The sequence below is a fragment of the Eleutherodactylus coqui genome, chromosome 4, assembly GCF_035609145.1.
Source record: "Eleutherodactylus coqui strain aEleCoq1 chromosome 4, aEleCoq1.hap1, whole genome shotgun sequence".
NCBI classification, from domain to species: domain Eukaryota; kingdom Metazoa; phylum Chordata; class Amphibia; order Anura; family Eleutherodactylidae; genus Eleutherodactylus; species Eleutherodactylus coqui.
Genome location: NC_089840.1, coordinates 59915325 through 59934456, shown reverse-complemented (window position 1 = coordinate 59934456; position 19132 = coordinate 59915325). Strand labels below are relative to the sequence as shown.

The following is a 19132-nucleotide window of genomic DNA, read 5'->3' as shown; positions in this document are numbered from 1 at the left end:
ACTCTGGCCCAGAGAAGAGCTGATCGGCAGGGGTGCTTGGGGACGGATCCTTGCTGATCTTCTATTGTGCCCTATCCCAAGCCCCTCAATAATTTACAATGGCACAACACCTTTAACTTTATAGGTGAGAGATGATAACCAATTAACCAAAGAATAACTGTGCTTTGACCTTTGGAGCGCTTCTGCTCCTTTGGCCATTTTTGGCTCCTTCCGGTAGGTAGCTGAAGATCGCCCCATATAGCTCTATATGGGGTCGTCTTCAGCTGCAGGAAGGAGAAGAAAATGGCAAATGGAGTGGAAGCACTCCATAGGTAAAAGCACAGGTACTCTTTAACTTTGTATCATACAGCATCCATGCATTCCTCTCCATGAATACTTCAAACAGGGTTACACAGAAACATAAGAAATACCGTAGGTACTTAGCACCAAAGAATTGTTAGACCACACCAACTGTGCAACCAATTTATTGGCCTCAGAAATGTCTTACATCTCATGCTGACATGTTTATTCCTCAGTAACAAGGGACAGATTCTGGTCTAGCTGGAAGTCGAAAATGGTGAACTAAAAACTTTATCAATGTCCTTGAGAAGCCATACGTAGCAGGACACTACTTACTAAAAGCTGCCCAGAATCAGATGACGAGTGCGTCTGCTTACGGAATGCGTTTATCTTTCCTAATCCAAGATGAAGCTGAGGAAGAATGGATTCCACAATTGCAGGCAGGTTTGTGAAAGTGCACATGGTGACTTTGTGAAGAAGAGTCCTTGCACATTGTGCCATCACTTCTACACATCCATGTAGAGTCGTCTTCATCTAAGTCTTCTTTTGAAGGCCTTGCAGGTTTGTTGTGAGGGCACCCCAAAGTTGATTGTACTACCGAGACTGCTTTTTTCCTTGCATAAGGGCACTCTATGATCTTGGAACGTCTACTTTCTTGATAAATACTGCTGGGATTAGTTAATTGACAAGTGTGGGAATGAGATGGAGAACAGTCTTCTTTTGAAGGCCTTGCTGGTTTGCTATGAGGATACCCTAAAGTTGATTCCAGTAGCGGGACTGCTTTTTTACTTGCATAAGGGCACTCTACGATCTTGGAGCGTCTACTTTCTTGATAAACACTGCTGGGATTCGTTAATTGACAAGTGTGGGAATGAGATGGATTGTGGGAATGTGATGGAGAACAGTCTTCGTTTGAAGGTCTTGCGGGTTTTCTTTGAGAGCAACCCAAAGTTGATTCCAGTACCGAGACTGCTTTTTTACTTACATAAGGGCACTCTAAGATCTCGGAGCGCTTACTTTCTTGATAGATACTGCTGGGATTAGTTAGATGACAATTGTGGGAATGAGATGGATTGTGGGAGTTGGACGGATTGTGTGAACGAGATGGAGAACAGGCGATTGTCACTGTTTGAATGGTCTCTTGAATATGTATTCCGGGTGCATGACATGTATGTGTGCCGTGGCAGCCTGGGCATTTGGGTTTACAAGTGATCTGTAAATGGAAGCTCTTGTTCGGATTCTGCTCGGTGTCTTTGCTGGTGCCAAGCTCTTGGCATTTCCCTGGGTTAGGCATTTTGTAAGAGGTTTTGTACTGGAATGGAGATGCAGCACAGAAGATTCCTTGGTGTTATTGATCAAGATGGTCACAGAGATGTTGATCACAGAATGTTACAAGTTGGAACGGTCATCTCTGTAAAAAAACAGAAGTATAAAATAGCTAATTGTTTTCTGTAATCAGATTTATCACAGAGGCTCTGCTGAATGATAAATCTGTGCAATTGTAAGACTGACTAGTGTGACTTTATACCACCTATAGTTTGGCATAGTTTATGCCAAATATTGCGCCAAAACTTTGGTCATGCACCCTTTTCCACAAAGCCACACTCCTTTGTCAAAAAAAGTGTCTAAAACCTATTAGAAATGTGATGCAAAATATTATAGATATTTACAATTTGCAACACAAAACTATCAATTTCTCAATATTAATTCTGCTCTAATGCTCATAAAGACTGCGGAGCTTTTTACATGACTCGATTTGAGCCTGATGTTGAGTGCCAATATCACTGTTCGTATACAGGGTCTTCTCAGAGGCTAATGCAGACTATATGGGGAAGATCGTTCATCCCCCATACCCATACACTTTAATCATTGTTAGTAGTATATCCAATTTACAGAATGGGATGCGCTGCATTAACAATGCAATCACAAAACAAATGAGTATTTGCGTGTTTGTCGGCTAATTGCAAACACTTTCTCATGAGGCAAGGATTGGGTAGCAACATAGCATAAAGGGCTGAAAAAAGACATGTCCATCCAGTACCCCCCCCCCCCCCTACAAGTCCCATAGACCCCTAAATAAACGCTGCGAATTTCACAGTGAAAAAAACTGCAGTGGGTAGTCACCCTTAAAGGAAAACAATTTCTTCCTTACTCCAATCTGGCACTCGGAATAGTCCCCAGTTCAACAATCCCTTTGAAGTTATTAATGATTATAACATATAATATTGTATCACTCAAGAATGGCACCCAGGCCCCTCTTTTATCGAATTTGCCATTACCACGTCCTCAGGCAGAGTTCCATAGTCTCACTACTCTTACAGTAAAGAACCCCCTTCTATGTTGGTGTAGAAACCTTCTTTCCTTTAGATGTAGAGGGCGCCCCCTTGTTACCATCACAGTCCTGGGTATAAACAGATCATGGGAGAGATCTCTGAAATGTCTCCTGCTATATTGATACACAATTCATAGGTCGTCCCTCAGCTGTCTTTTTTTCTAAACAAAATAATCCCAATTTTAATGCCCTCTCTGGATATTGTAGTCCGCCCATTCCATTTATTACTTTAGTTACCCGTCTTTGCACCCACTCAAGCTCTGATATGTCCTTCTTGAGTACCGGTGTCCAAAACTGTCCACAATATTCCCTGTGTGGTCAGACCAGTGCCTTGTAAAGAGGAAGAACAAATGTTCTTGTCATGCGCCCCTAGACCTCTTTTCATGCACCCTATGATCGTATTTGCCTTGGCAGCAGCTGCCTGACACTGGTTGCTCCAGTTAAGCTTACATTTAACTAAAATCCCCAAGTCCTTTTCCATATCAGGGTTTCACAGGAGGAACATTCATTTCCAATCATCAACCAGAGTAAAAGGCCTTAAGTGTATGTTCAGGCATATAGAATATGTTGTAGAACCCACTATGAAAATCCACAATTTACAGTATGATATACTCAGATTGTATTTTTTTTTTTAAATTTTATCTACGTGTAGCTGAAAAAAATCTGCATAAACTTAAAGGGGTTGTCCCGCGCCGAAACGGGTTTTTTTTTTTCAACCCCCCCCCCCCCCCCCGTTCGGCGCGAGACAACCCCGATGCAGGGACTTAAAAAAAAAACCGCTCAGCGCTTACCTGAATCCCCGCGCTCCGGTGACTTCTATACTTACCGGTGAAGATGGCCGCCGGGATCTTCTTCCTCCGTGGACCGCAGCTCTTCTGTGCGGTCCATTGCCGATTCCAGCCTCCTGATTGGCTGGAATCGGCACGTGACGGGGCGGAGCTACACGGAGCCCCATTCAGAAAAGCAGAAGACCCGGACTGCGCAAGCGCGTCTAATTTGGCCATTCGACCATTTTAGATGGCGAAAATTAGACGGCAACCATGGAGACGAGGACGCCAGCAGCGGAGCAGGTAAGTGAAAAACTTTTTATAACTTCTGTATGGCTCATAATTAATGCACAATGTACATTACAAAGTGCATTAATATGGCCATACAGAAGTGTATAGACCCACTTGCTGCCGCGGGACAACCCCTTTAAGGCAACAGTCTGCTTTATGTAACTTCCTGTCTTGTTCTAGTAAATCGTTTTAAGTTTTGATAAAGGCAATTGCACAAGGGAGCTCTAACCTGCAGAAAACTGTTGATTCAGGGTAGTAAGAGTATAGAAGTATAGATCTGCAGCAATGAAAAGTAATCTGGTAAAAGTCATTTGACACATGGAGTCGCCCATTCCCTTCATCAGAGGCCGATTACGTGTCATCACTCTCCATGTGATATTACTCATCAGGTATGCTTATCTCTGTTAACAAATAAAACCCCTCATGCCAATAGTACTAAAACTCTACTATACTGTATACTTGTTTCCTGTTATTACCTCCAGCCCACGTCGTCCAGCTTCTACTTTCCATCCATCTCCGCACAACCTGAGGTGTTACTCAGTGTAGCACTCTGCCTGTGCATTCCAGTGGCAGCAACCTGTCTGTTGCATCACAGTGACACTATTATTACAGCTCATCAGCATTCTAGAATCCGGGTCTCAAGGAAAATCTCATACTATACTTATTCTACATGAAGATCTCCATCAGCTCACCTGTGGTGATATGGAAACATCTAATGGCTTGGTTGTAAAGAGCATCCAAGAATGGCACCATTTTTGTTAAATGTTAATGTGTTTCTAGATTTTTTGTAAACATGAATAAAATTAGTTATAAAATAAATTTATGCTTTACTCTCTTAACCCCTTAACGACCAGCCCATAGTGTTTTTACGTCCTCCCGAAGTGGGCTTTATTCTCTGAGGACGTAAAAACATGTGTCCTGAAGAGAATAAAGCCCTCGGGCTCTGGACGTGACAGCTCCATGCTGCTGGTGTCCGCAGGTAGCCGACAGCATGGAGCTGTCATCCCGGGCTGCGGGGACCCCCTGGCAATGCGATGGGCGCTATCCAATGGATAGCGCCGATCGCAAAAAAGTAAACAAAAGTGCAAAAAAAGTTAAAGATTCAGCTGCCCTGATGGATCCGATCCATCAGGGCAGCTGAAATTACTCACCGAGGTCCACCACACTGCTCCCCGCTCTCCTAGTCCTCCGGTCCCCGAAGCCGTCTTTCTGCGCATGCGCGCCAGGCGGCATTACGTTAGCCGCATGCGCAGAAGGACTGGCGGCGCGGGAAATGTAAAATCTCCTGGCTCCCGGCTCCTGTAGGTAGCCGGGAGGCAGGAGATGTCAGCGGGGACCGCGTTGAGCGGTCTCCGATACCGCGATCGCCGGTATCCAATGGATAACGGCGATCGCGGAAAAGTGAATAAAAGTGTTAAAAAAAGAAAAGCTTCACCTCCCCTCATGGATCGGATCCATGAGGGGAGGTGAAAATACTCACCCCGCTTCCTCCATGTCCTCCGGCTGGTCTCGGGACCCCCCGCTGGCTTCTGCGCATGCGCCGATGTGGTGCGCATGCGCAGAAGGCCGGCGAGCCCGGCAAAATCAAAATCTCCCTGCACCCAGCTGTCACAGTTAGCCGAGTGCAGGGAGATATGACTGGGGACCGCTGTATGCGGTTTCCAGTCATATGATCACCGTTATCCATCGGATAACGGTGATCATATAAAGTTAAAAAGTTAAAAAAAAAAAAAAGTTAAAGGTTAAAAAAAGTTTAAAAAGTTAAAGTTTCATCTTCCCTTACGGATCATTTCCGTAAGGGGGGATGAAATTAAGTACCCAAGGTCCCCGGATTTGTTCCCTGGTGGGATGTTGATCCGTGGACCTTACCCCAGCTTCGGCGCATGCGCCCTTCAACATGATGGCGGACGCATGCGCAAAAGTGAAAGATTGCCCAGGAAAATTTAAAATCTCCCTGCTGCTGGCTACCGAAGGTAGCCAAGAGTCTGGAGATGTCACGGGGAGCCGCGGTATGCGGTTACTGGTCACGTGATCGCCGTTATCCAATGCATAATGGCGATCACGTAAAAGTTCTTTAAAAAGTGATGCGATCGGTGGGGGGATATGAAACATCTTCTCGGAGGCTTTCGCATTTGAATCCAGATGCGATTATCCTCCATGGACCCTTCCGGCTGCTGCGCATGCGCCCGCCGGCAAAATGCCAGACACATTTGCAGGAGCCGGGGAGCCCAGGAAATTTTAAATCACCTTGCTCCCAGCGAGCAACGGTCGCTGAGTGCTTGGAGCAGTGACCGGTGACCTCGCTGAGCGGTCCCCGGTCACGTGATAAAGTAGCTATATAACATTAGGCCGGTCACGCATGACCGGAGAGGAATTACGGGTTCTGCATGTGCTTGATCAGCGGTAATCCACGTATCAATCGCATGCATTGGATTACACAATTTGCCCCAATTAGTGGATGGGAATTACGGAATCCACTCGCCGAAACAGAACACGGCATGCTATATTTTACCGCGGATATCCGCGACCTAGAGCCCATTGTGCTCTATGACCGCGGATATACTCGCAGCCCATGTGCAAATATGTTGTATACGGGCTGCGGGTACCCGGGTTATCTCTAAGCGACGGCGCGGGAAATGCAAACAAAAAAAAGTACTGCGCATGACCGCCTGTGTGAATAGGCAGTTATGCGCAGTACATTACGCGGCCGTACGCAGGGTCACAGCTGGAATCAGCTGCGGGCCTCCGCAAGCAGATTTCACATACGGCCGTGTGAGCCTGGCGTTATTCAGACCGCTACCTGTAATACGTAATTTACAAGAAGCCCCGGGAACGCTCGCCTTCATGCAGTTTCAGGAGCAGCTTGTTGAGCGCCTTCTGTGAGACCGCCACACCTCATCAAGCTTACAAAGACTCACGAAACGCTACTTTTTACACCCCATAACCGCCGTTGAAGTTACGAAATACCCCCCAAAACGCATGAGAGGAGGGGGAATACCCGGTTTTCTTGCCCCATGTGCCCAACCCAACCAGCCTCCGTAATTACCCCTGTCTTCAGACATAAAACGCAGTTTATATTATTACCTTTATCTAATATTTCGGGAATGCCAAAAAATGGGGATGGCGGGGGGGGGGTTATTTTTAGGAAGTCAATTTTTTTTCCGTATAAGTGGGCAATGGGGCCTGGAATTTATTCAGTTCTGCCCTGAAATCCAGCGGGCATTCCCTCCATTATGGGCCTAGCCATGTGTCCTATAATTAGATTAGGGCCACAATGGGTATGTTTCTGAACACGGAACAAACGGGGGTATCCATTTTGGGGTGAACGTCTTCATTCCTATGTACACTGTACAAAAAAAACTGTTTTTAAATTGACAAAATTGCCAAAAAAAAATGAAAATGGTAATTTTTTCCTTCTGCTTTGCTTAGATTCATTCAAATACTGTGGGGTCAAAATACGCAGTACAGCCCTAGATGAATTTGTTAAGGGGTCTCGTTTTCAAAATGGGGTCATTTGTGGGGGTTCTCTATTGTTTTGGCCGCTCAATGACTCTACAAGTGGGCAATGGGGCCTGGAATTTATTCCGTTGTACCCTGAAATCCAACGGGTGCTCCTTCCATTATAGGCCTAGCCATGTTTCCTTTAAGTAGATTAGGGCCACAATGGGTATGTTTCTGAACACGGGACAAACGGGGGTATCCCTTTTGGGGTGAACGTCTTCATTCCTATGTACACTGTACAAACAAAACTGTTTTTAAATTGACACAATTGCCAAAAAAATGAAAATCGTAATTTTTTCCTTCTGCTTGGCTTAGATTCATTCAAAAACTGTGAAGTAAAAAAAGTAGTCGTGCCCCTAGATAAATTCGCTAAGGGGTCTACTTTTCAAAATGCGGTCACTTGTGGGGGTTCTCCATCGTTTTGGTCACTCAATGGCTCTACAAGTGGGCAATGGGGCCTAAATCTCCTTCAAGCAAAATTTCTGTTCCGAAAGCCACCGGTTGCTCCTTTCATTTTGGGCCCCATTGTGCATGCAGACGTAATACTAGGGCCACAATGGGCATGTTTCTGAGCACAGGACAAACAGGGGTATCCATTCTGGGGTGCAAATCCTCATTTTCATGTGTACTATAGAAAAAAGTCCTCTCTTTAACCCCTTAACGACCAATGACGTACCTGGTACGTCATGGAGCGTCGGGGTATGTATGAAGAGAGGTTGCGTGGCAACCTCTCTTCATACAGTGCGGGCATCAGCTGTTTATAACAGCTGACACCCGCGGGCAATAGCCGTGCGGCCGATCGCGGCTATTAACCATTTAAACGCCGCTGTCAATTCTGACAGCGGCATTTAAATCCCCCGAACGATGTTCGGGGGTCCCGCGCGGCCCCCCCGCGGTGAGATCGGGGGAGCCATGCACGTATCATGGCAGCCGGGGGCCTAATGAAAGGCCCCAGGGCTGCCTTAGCAGACTGCCTATCAAGCCGTCCCCGTGGGGTGGCTTCATAGGCTGCCTGTCAAAAAGCAGTATGACGTAATGCTATAGCATTACGTCATACTGCAGGAGCGATCAAAGCATCGCATCTTAAAGTCCCACAGGGGGACTTCAAAGTAAAGTAAAAAAAAGAATCAATAAAGTTTTTTTTTAATTGAAAAAAAAAAAAAGTTGTAAAAGTTTAAATCACCCCCCTTTTGCCATATCTATTATTAAAAAATCTAAATAATAAATTAAAAATATGTATTTGATATCGCCGCGTCCGTAAAAGTCCGATCTATCAAACTAGCACATAATTTTTCCCGCACGGTGAACGTCGTCCGAAACAAAAAATGAAGAACGCCAGAAATGCACTTTTTTAGTTACCCTGTCTCCAAGAAAAAACGCAATAAAAAGCGATCAAAAAGTCATATGTATTCCAAAATGGTACTATCAGAAACTACAGGACATCCCGCAAAAAATGAGACCTTGCTCAACTACGTCGACGGAAAAATAAAAAAGTTATCGCGCGCACAAAATGACGACAGAAAATAATTGAAAAAATTTTTATGTCTTTTAAAAAAAAAAAGAGGAGTATAGTAAAAAAAAAACCTAAACGAGTTTGGCATCGTAGTAATCGTACCGACCCATAGAATAAAGTTATCATGTAGTTTTTGTTGCTATTTGTGCGCCGTAGAAGCAAGACGTACTAAAAGATGGCAAAATGTCGTTTTTTTTCCATTTTACTCCACTTAGAATTTTTTAAAAGTTTTTCAGTACATTATATGGTACTTTAAATAGCACCATTGAAAAATACAACTCATCCCGCAAAAAACAAGCCCTCATACAGTGACGTGGATGGATAAATAAAGGAGTTATGATTTTTTTAAAGGGGGGAGGAAAAAACGAAAATGGAAAAAGAAAAATGGCCGCGTCATTAAGGGGTTAAAAATATGAAATTTTAGTTTTTCTCCTCTAAATTGCATTGACTCCTAAAAAAAAAAACTGTGGGGTTAAAATACTCATGACACCCCTCAGTGAATACGTTAAGGGGTGTAGTTTTTAAAATGGGGTCACTTGTGGGAGTATCTATCATTTTGACTCCTATGAGCCTTTCCAATCTTGGCTTGGTGTAGGAAAACAAAGTGTTCCTCAAAATGCTGAAAAGTAATGTTACATTTGTATGTCTCCTAAATGGTTAAAAAAAAACACTAAAGTTTTTACAATGTGCGCCCAAAATAAAGTAAACGGATGGAAATATAAATCTTAGCAAAAATTTCTATAATATGTTTGCACATATTTGAGATATTGCAGTTGGAAATGTGAAAAAAATGACAATTTTTTCAAAATTTTCCTAATTTTGGCACTTTTAATAAATAAACACAAATTCTATCGTCTTTTTCCACCTAAATGAAGTACAATATGTGGCGAAAAAACTATGTCAGAATCGCTTGGATATGCAAAACCTTTCTGGTGTTTTTCCATGTTAAAGTGACACGTCAGATTTGCAAAATTTGGCCTGGTCATTATGGTTCAAAAGTATTTTATTATTATTATTATTATTAGCTGCATCAGGAAGTACGGTACAGGCATAGAAATAAACATTTTGCAGTCATAGTCATCATCTTATCTTTCAGCACATTCTACAGCTGACCGGCCCCGTGCAGGTTTTTAAACAAACAAAACATAACATAGCAAATCGTAAATCATAAATCACCTTCCCCTGAAGCTTGATCATCAAACATCCCGTTGTTTGGGTGATTTATGGATGAACTTGAAAGTATCTGGACTTTTAGAAGGTGAAAGAGTCCAGAAGCGAAGAAGAAGTAGAGGAAAGAAAACAAGAGTGGGTGAAGGGGAAGGGTAAATGGTAAGGTTAGGGAAGTCTGTCCGGTCTGAGCACACCCCGCGGTCCAGTTCCTCCGTTAGGTGGGGCAAGTTGGCCTTATTGGTAGGAGAGTCCACGCCGGCTAAGTAGCGGTAGTGCCGTCACGTAGCCATGCCTCCAAACCGGGTGAGACCCGAAACTGCAACCACACCGCCCAGGTATTATAGAATTTAGAATAACGTAACTCGTCTTTAGCGCACAGTTCCTCCATTTGTTTTAAGTTGTCCATAGCTTCCAACCACATTACTCGTGTTGGAGGCGTTGTGGATTTCCACTTTCTAGGGATGATCTGCCTAACTGCTAATATGAAAAAACGCAATAGGGAGCTTTTTGTGCCGGACAGTGACCCCGGGAACATAGAGAGCAATGCCAGCTCGGGAGTAAACCTGGTCGAGCCTCTACAAGTAGCCAAGTATAAAGCCTCCACCTCGCGCCATAGTGGTTGAATGTGTGTGCAAGACCACCATATGTGGACAAAGGTCCCTGGTTCGCGGAGACACCTCCAGCAAAGATCCGAGTGTTGGGGGTATATTTTGGCCAATCCCGCCGGGGTCCTGTACCATCGGGTCAGGATCTTATAGTTCAGTTCCTGTAGTCTGCTAGAGATATTCGATTTATGGGTCAGGGCGTAGGCCTTCTCCCAGTCTTGCACTGATAAATCTGTCCCCAGTTCTTTTTCCCATGTCATTTCTAGCTTCCTATTCCCACCTGACGTGTCCTTCTCTAGTAGTAGTTTATAAATAGAGGAAATGGTTATTGGGGGGTCTGGATTTGACAGACAGATCTTCTCAAAGGTTGTAATTGTCTTCCCTAGTTGTTGTAAGCTACCCAACGACCTCACATAGTGACATAACTGTAGATATTGGTACCATGCTCCGGCCCGGGCGCCCCCCCTGTCTAGGATCTCCTGGAGGGTCTTTAGTCTCGTGCCTGCCATAATGTCTCGAATTCTGGGGACCGAGTCTGCCGTTCCCACTATCAATGGGGAGCCCCCTGAGAACGTTGGTGCACCTGGGTTACCCACCAGGGGGGTGAGCGGGCCCGGGGAGGTGATCAGTCCTGATTTACCAGCAGGGCCGATCCAGGTGCTAAGCAGGTTTTCTATGAAAGGCGACATACCCAGGTCTCTGTGTCCGCCCTTTCCCGGAATCCAAATGCACCCTTGTACCCCGGTCAGCGTTGCGTCGTGTTCAGCTTCTGCCCATCTTTTGCGCCCTCTGCTATGAAGCAGGTCGAGTACGCATTTGGTTAGGGCTGCTCTATGGTACAGGGAGAAATTAGGAATTCCCATCCCGCCGCTTGTCTTGGGGCTGGAGAGGGCTCTCCAGTTCCTCCTGGGTCTATGGTTACCCCATATAAATCTCATGACTAACCGTCGAATCCGAGTGAGAAATGCTCCTGTTAATTTTATGGGTACTGTTTGAAAGATGTATAGGAACCTGGGGAGGGAATTCATTTTAACTGTATTTATTCTCCCAAACCAGGACAATGGAAGCGACTTCCATTTGTCTAGGTCCTTCTCGAGGGCCGCGATCAGTGGTATGTAGTTTTTTTCAAAAAGCTTGTCGGGGTTCGCCGTGATAACCGTCCCCAGGTACCTAATTCCATCCTCTCTCCATGCAAAGGGAAATGCTAGCCGCAGTGACTCCGTCTCTTTCTCAGCCAGTGTTACATTCAATATCTCTGACTTACTGAGGTTGACTTTAAAGTTAGACAACCTACCAAATAATTCAAATTCCTTCAGTATGCATGGGAGAGCTACTCTAGGGTTGGTAATATACACCAGGAGGTCATCTGCATATAGCGCGACTTTGTGTTCTGTTCTGCCCACCTCAACCCCCTGTATGTCGTGGTTGGCTCTCAGCGCCCCTGCCAATGTCTCCATCACTAATATGTAGAGGAAGGGAGACAGGGGACACCCCTGTCTGGTGCCATTGTTAATCTTGATTGGTTGGGACAGCTGCCCGTTGACCCGTACCCTAGCCACAGGGTCCCTGTATAGTGCCAAAACCCTGTCCAAGAAGCGTGGGCCTATGCCTACCATCCGCAGAGCCGCTTCTAGAAACCTCCAATTCACCCTGTCAAATGCTTTCTCAGCATCTACGGATAGCAGGCACAGTGGGTCCCCAGAGCGGCGTGCCCCGGACACCATTGCCAGAGTTCTGATTGTGTTGTCCCCTGCCTCCCTCCCGGGGACAAATCCCACCTGGTCTCTGTCTATCAGCATGGGGATGAGAGGTCTCAGACGGGCCGCTAACATACTAGAGTAGATCTTGGTATCGATGTTTAGCAATGAAATAGGCCTGTAGCTGCCACAGGCCAGGGGGTCTTTTCCAGGTTTAGGGATGACTGTTATGGTAGCTTGTAGGGCCTGTGGGGGGAATGGGCACTCGCGCGAAACGGTGTTAAAGGCATCTAGCATTATCGGGGCTATTGCTTCTCCACACATTTTAAAGAAGCGCGGCGTAAAGCCGTCAGGCCCGGGGCTCTTGCCTATTTTGAGGGTCTTGACTGTGTCAGTTAATTCCCCTAGGGAGAAGTCTTCTTCTAGTGAATACCGATCCGCCTCAGGGATGCGTTTAGGGCTATGCTGTGTTAAGTAAGTGTCTTGTAATGTTGCTGCCTCGTCAGTTGCTCTCATGTTGTCATTCTGTAGATTATATAGGTTATGGTAGTAGGAGTGGAAGCTGTCTAAGATTTCTGTGTTGGTGTGTACTTGTACCCCATTACGTGATTGGATGGAAAAGATGTATGTCTGTGGGGATTTTGGGTTGAGGGCCCTGGCTAGTCCCCTGCTGCATTTATTTCCGTACTCATAGAAACTCCCCTTTGCTCTGTCTCTTTGACAGAGCGAGGCTTGGTCCAGTATTTGTAGAATCTGGCCGCGGACATCAGAGATCTCCGCTGTTCTCACGTCCGATGGGGCTGTTTTGTTGGTTGACTCCAAGAGACCCAATTCAGCAACTAGTTTCTCCAGTGTTCTGCTTCTGTTTTTTTTTAGGCGTGCCCCATGGGAAATAAAAATACCCCGTAACACGCACTTGAGTGCTTCCCATTTGATTGGGGCTGATGTGTCGTCTGCTGCGTGATCTATTTTAAATTGTTCTATTGCCTGTTGGATCTCTTGTAGGCAAGCTCCGTCGTTTAGGAGGTTGTCGTTTAGCCTCCAACTATTGTTTGTTCTATCTCTGTGACCCCAGTCTAAGGATCCCCAGACCGGAGCATGGTCCGACCACAAGAATGCCCCTATGGAGCACTTAGGATTCCTATCTAAAAGTTTGTGTGAAATGAACAAGTAGTCCAGGCGGTGGTAACTGTTATGTACTGGTGAGTGATAACTGTAGTCCCTAACTTTTGGGTGTAGTAAGCGCCACATGTCTACTAACCGTAGGTTCGTCAGTTCTCTCACTAGTCTACGTGTCGCTGTGGGTGAAATACTGGACTTACCCCCTGTCGAGTCGAGGCTGGGGTTCATGGCCACATTGAAGTCGCCTCCTAGAATTATAGCAGAGCCATCCGCGAAGGACGCCAAGGCCCCCAACACTCGGATCCCGAAGCGGACCTGTGACTGGTTGGGAAAATAAACGTTAGCGATGGTAAAGGTCTCCTCGCCCAGCTGAATTTTTACAAATAGATAGCGCCCCTCAGGGTCGGCCTCCAATGACAGAAGCCTGTGTGGCAGCTGTTTGTGGAAGGCTATAGAAGTGCCTCCCGCTTTTTTCTGTGGGTGAGGGCAATAATACCACGCCGTATAGTGGCGATGTCTGCAGCTGGGTATGCGTCCTTCTTCGAAATGGGTCTCTTGGATTAGTGCAATCATTATGCCTTCTTTGTGTAGGTGATCTAAAATCTGCCCCCTTTTGGCTGGCTTGTTTAGGCCCCTCACGTTGAAGGAGCCAACCGTGAGGTTAGCCATCAGGTGGTTTCCATGGGGCGTACTTCAGTGGTTGGACAGACTTAGGGTAGGGAGAGGGGAGAACTAGGGGGGTGGAAGAAGAGAACAAAGAAGAGAAAGATAGAATTAGAAGTGGACTGCCTATAGCAGCCATAACGTGGTGAAACCTAGACTCCAGCGAATCGCCAGATGTCGCACTCCTTTGAGCGACTTGTCACCCGGTAGAGAGAGTGGAAGCGCAACAAGGGAGTGGAGGCCCCCTTCGGGCCGCACCCACCCAACAAATATATAACGATGTGACCTCAATGAGGTCTCTGATAATTAAAACATTGAACCCCAAACACCGACACCCCACAAACTTTGAACTTCTTGCCCTCTAAGGGCCAAACCCTCCAAGTCTGGCAGAGAATTACGCCTCCGGACGGATTGGCCTGAGACCAAGCCCGTCCGGTCGTGCACGTGGACGTCCTACAAGTGTTCCGTATCGCGGAACCCTTTTAAAATCTTTTTTCAAGTCGTGCGGTCTCCTCCTTTGCGACTCTCTCTCCGCCTCTGAGATTGTGTTGTCTGCCACTGCTCCTGTGTGGTTTGTGTGAGCAAGTTGGGAGCCGTAGGCCAATCAGGCAGAGCAATTAATGGTAACTCAAATGTTCCTAGAAATTTGGGCAGGTCGCCTAGTGAACGGAACACTGCTGATCTACCATCTTTTTTGGCCGATAAAGAAAACGGGAATCCCCAGCGATATTGTATCCCCTTTTCTTTGAGTGCCGCCAGGAGGGGGCCCAGAGCTTTTCTTAGCTGTAAGGTGTGGCGAGCAAGATCCTGTAAAATGATGATAGTTTTGCCTTTGTATGATAAGAGTTCTGTTTGTTCCCTCGCTTTGCGGATTATTATATCTTTATCGCGGAAAAAGTGTATCCTGCATATAATGTCCCGTGGGCGGTTGGGGTCGGTCGATCTAGGGCCCAGTGCTCTATGGATCCTGTCTATCTCGACAGGGCGTTCAGGTGATCTGTCTAGCAAACGCATAAAAAGGTTTTGCGCCCACGGTTCTAGTTGGTTCCCTTCCACTTCCTCCGGGAGGCCTCTAATGCGTATGTTATTCCTCCGATTTCTATTCTCTAAGTCGTCTAAGTGCATGGTGAGAGTGGCGATCTGGTCTGCCTGGGTTTGTATTGCTCGTCTGTGAGACTCCAAGATGGCTGCCGTCTCTTCCTGCACCCCCTCCACTTGATGCAGCCTGTGACCTATTTGGTGTACTTCTGTGTGGATGGCCTCTAAGGTTTGCTTGTTAGAGGCTTCAAATCTAGAGAATAGGGCACTCAGTTCGTCTCTAGTAGGGATTTCCATAATGTGAGTTTTCCATGCATCTTCCCCTGTGTCGCAGGGGGACATGGCTGGCAGTACCCTTCTGCCTTTTTTTTAAAGTCATTTTTGGATGGTCTGGGGGAGATTGATGCATGTCACAGGGAGGACTACAACTCCCATCTGATGCAAGTCCCTGCTGGTCGTGTGGAGGGGGGGGGTGAGGCTGTGGTGTAGCAGAGCTGCTGCTGTTACTCACATGAGCCCTTCCCTGGGCGCTGGCAGAAGTCTTGGGGCTGCTGCTGGCGCCGTTTCTGGAGGTTTGGAGACTCTGTGAGGGGGGTCCCTCTGCCTCCGCTGAGCTGCTGGCTGCCGCTGGGGTGATCGCCGCTCCTGTCTGAGCCGCCGGCGTCTCCTGCACGTGGCGCTCCGGCGCCGTCTTGGATCTGGCTGGGACCGGGCGCGGGGTGCTTAGGAAGCGCTCCAGCGTTCCACCGCTGTTGTCCTCTGCCGCTGCCTCTGTCCTGCGTCTGCCCATCGCTTTTTCTGCGGGTTTCTGGCGGTTTTGCCGGTGTCTGGGGTCTGGATTCAGGTGGGTGCCGCGGGAGCCCTCAGGAAAGCGTCCTCACTCCGCCATGCGCTGGCCACGCCCCTGGCCTGGTCATTAAGGCGCAAACAGGCTTGGTCACTAAGGGGTTAAGGCCCCCTGTCCACGGCTGTGACAGAATATCACTAGTGATATTTTGCCACGGGGGAGGAGCACTGACAGGTCTCTGCGATCTAATAGGCTCATCGTGGAGAATCATAGCAAATCGCTGCATGCCACAATTTAAATCCCGCGAGCAGAGAAGCGCTATGATTCTCCACTTGTGGATGTCGGGCTGCGCTTTTTATAGTTTGCCTATGGAAAGTGTTGACTACATTACCTGCGGCCGGATTGTCACCACGGATAACGCAGTGACATATCGCCCGTGGACAGGCAGCCTAAAAGGTAATCTGTCACCACCTTAAGGGCATGTTCACACAGGCCAGATTTGCTGTGGGATGGCAGCAGTGGACGAGGAAGGGAGGTGGTAACAAAACAAAAAAAAAAAATTTACCTGAAAGCGCTGCAGAAGAGGTTGGCGTTATACAAATAAGATTTATTTATTTTTCTATTATCTGAATATTGCGTGCGGAAATACACCCGTGTGAAGGAGCCCTGTGGCTGTATTTACATGGGCGAGTGCGACGTAGGCCAATGAAAATCTAACCTACATCGCATTTGTTTTCCAGTGATTTTTTTTGTAATTTTCATTTGTGCACGATGCGTTTTGGCATTAAAAGCATGCGATTCACACTGATGTGCATGTGTTTTTCACGCTTCTGAAAAGAAATTGCATGTGGTTTCTATAGTTAAAATGGTTAAAAACCAAAGTAGTAGAGCTTCTTACACAACCGTATTTGTGTGCGCAAAAGCCATTGATTTCAATGGGTTCGTTCTCATGAGATTAGGCATCACGCATGCAAAACACTGCTACTGATATCCTATACTGAGAGGAGGCTAGCAATAGCTCAAGACTGAACAACCCCCATAATAAAAAGTCAACCATAAGCAGGGTGAGTTGTTTTGGGGTTTTTTTCCCCAAGGAGGGGAGGGTTGCTACTGTTGAGCCCTTCCAGAAATTCTCCCCAGTGTTCCTAAATGTATCTTATCTTGTTTAAAAAGTACACCTGCACAACATGAAGCCCCAAAGGATTCCTTTTGTGGCCCACGAACTGTGCCATGACTATTAGTGATGTCATGCTAGCGGCACCGCTGCAGTAAAGTTAAGGGCAGCAGTAGTAGTGCCGCAAGCATGACATGACTGACTGCAGGCAGTCCTTTACTAAAAGGACCTTCAGTAAATGAGTCATGTGACTCATGTTCAGGGAAGCCCCCAGGAGCAGCAGCGCAGAGAACCTTATAGTAAGGCTATCTTTATACTATTAGGCTACTATTTACTATATAGAAACAATAAACTTTCTAGCAAGCAGCTTCCTACACTACAGCATTCAGAAGAGGCTGTGAGGGCTGCTGCACAGATTCGTTACATACAAGGATAATGATTCTGCACACCACTGCACCCAGGCCCTTCTCTGAATTGAATGCTCCCAATAAAAGTTGCTCTGAAGGCCTAACCTAAGGACTCTTTCATATGAATGTATATCAGCTGCTGTTTTCACAGCCGAGGCCGAGCCCACCAGGCCATTGCCCCTTCCCGACTCACCTCAGCCAAGCTCCACCGTCTCCCATTGCAATCAGCTGGAGGAGAGAAGGGAGAGGGAGTTTAGCAGTCACACTGCTAAACTCCCTCCTCCAGCTGCTGTCATTGACTCCCATAGGAGCTCATGCAGCGGCCGACGTATTCCAGCCCGAAAGATGGTTCCAGGACTATCTTTTGGGCCTGATGTAAAAGAACCCAGCGCTATACTGGCTGGCCGGGCACTTTTACGCCGGGGAAATACGGCCATGCGATCTAATGCATTGGAATCCAATGCATCAGAACATAGCGTATATCGGGCGGCCGTGAAAATGGAGGGCCAATATACGCTCGTGTGAAAGCCCTTACTGCTGTAGTAAACTTAAGTTTTAGCACCTAACTTATAAAGTAAGCTGCTAAAAACATCTATCTACGGCCCCCAAAGTTGACAATTTTTAATTTTGGCCCCTACCTACTGCCAAGTTGTGAAGGTTTGTTTAAAAGTTAACTATAGGTGTAGGTCTTGTGCTCCGTTTTAGCCACTTTAGGTTGTCTTCTCTCCACAGTACAGGAACTCCTCTCAGTTTCAAATCAAACCAATGGCCCAAATTTTTCAGTAGTTACAGAACAAATTAAAGTCATCCAACAAGAATAAGCTATTCTGTTGATAGGTGATCAGTGTGTTTAGTAAGGGTTCAACACCTAAATGCAAGGGTCAAGCTGCAACACACATATTTGGAAGTAAGCAGCCATGTTTTTCTAACCCAGTACAATCCCCTTCACACGATGCGTTATTTTTACATGCGAGTTCCATCCATATCACTATTGGATGGAACTCATGCATGAAAATCACCAGTGTGAAAGAATTGTTGCATTTAGTATCCATATAGAACAAATGCAGCCCATGGTGAAAACTGGACCATCATAAGCTGCGATGTCTGAGCAGAGCTAGAACTCCTATTCTCTGTATTATTGTATCTGGAGACTGATACTACTGCATGTGAATGTAACCTAAAGAACAACTATAATGTAAATGTTGCGGGGTCCATCATGCTCAGAAATGCATACGATGCCTGATAAGTCGTCCCAATGACTCATGGCTTCTGTGCTTTCACAGAGGGGCGACACTGGTTGAGTGAATGCAGAGATCTTACAGCTGCCTGCCTCCATTCACTGAGCAAGATCCCGCTCACTAGACACTTTGTTTCAAGTGTTTTCTTCAATACTAGTCCTATGTATTTACATACAAGTATTGGCTGAAAATTCACTCAAAAAGGAGCATTTTCCCCCAAAATTTGTCCCTCTAAAGCCACTGTTAGCACTAGTCTTCATACATCTTCCCCCTGGTTTCACTAGCCATTCAAGGCTGTGCTGGCCATAATCTACCAACTGTACCCATGCAAGAAGAGACAAATGCCATTATACCCTCATTTATGTGAGGCATGTACACCCATCACTACATGACCATACAGGTAGTACATTGCACCTACGTAATTGCAGACGGTCCTAGTTTGCTGTAGGTGCACCGCAGCGTCACCATGGGCCAACATCCATATCTGCACTTCAGTATGCAGACACTCGGGACGTAGTGAATGTTTTACATGTACATGATAGACGTTTCCCCCCTTTGTGCCTTTTACACTACATACTACCATTCATAAAACAAAAGCAAAAAAGAGG

The 19132-nt window shown here is 46.3% G+C and overlaps 1 protein-coding gene across 1 annotated transcript; it reads right to left on the bottom strand.

The window, feature by feature from the left end:
- Positions 1-448: 448 nt before the first annotated feature.
- LOC136624629 (uncharacterized) lies at positions 449-4268 on the bottom strand. Its single transcript, XM_066598589.1, has 2 exons — positions 4146-4268; positions 449-1690 (listed from the first exon to the last, which is right to left on the bottom strand). The coding sequence occupies exon 2, from the start codon at positions 1571-1573 to the stop codon at positions 653-655; it is 921 nt and encodes a 306-aa protein (XP_066454686.1). The 5' UTR covers positions 1574-1690; positions 4146-4268; the 3' UTR covers positions 449-652.
- Between the last annotated feature and the right edge of the window lie 14864 nt (positions 4269-19132).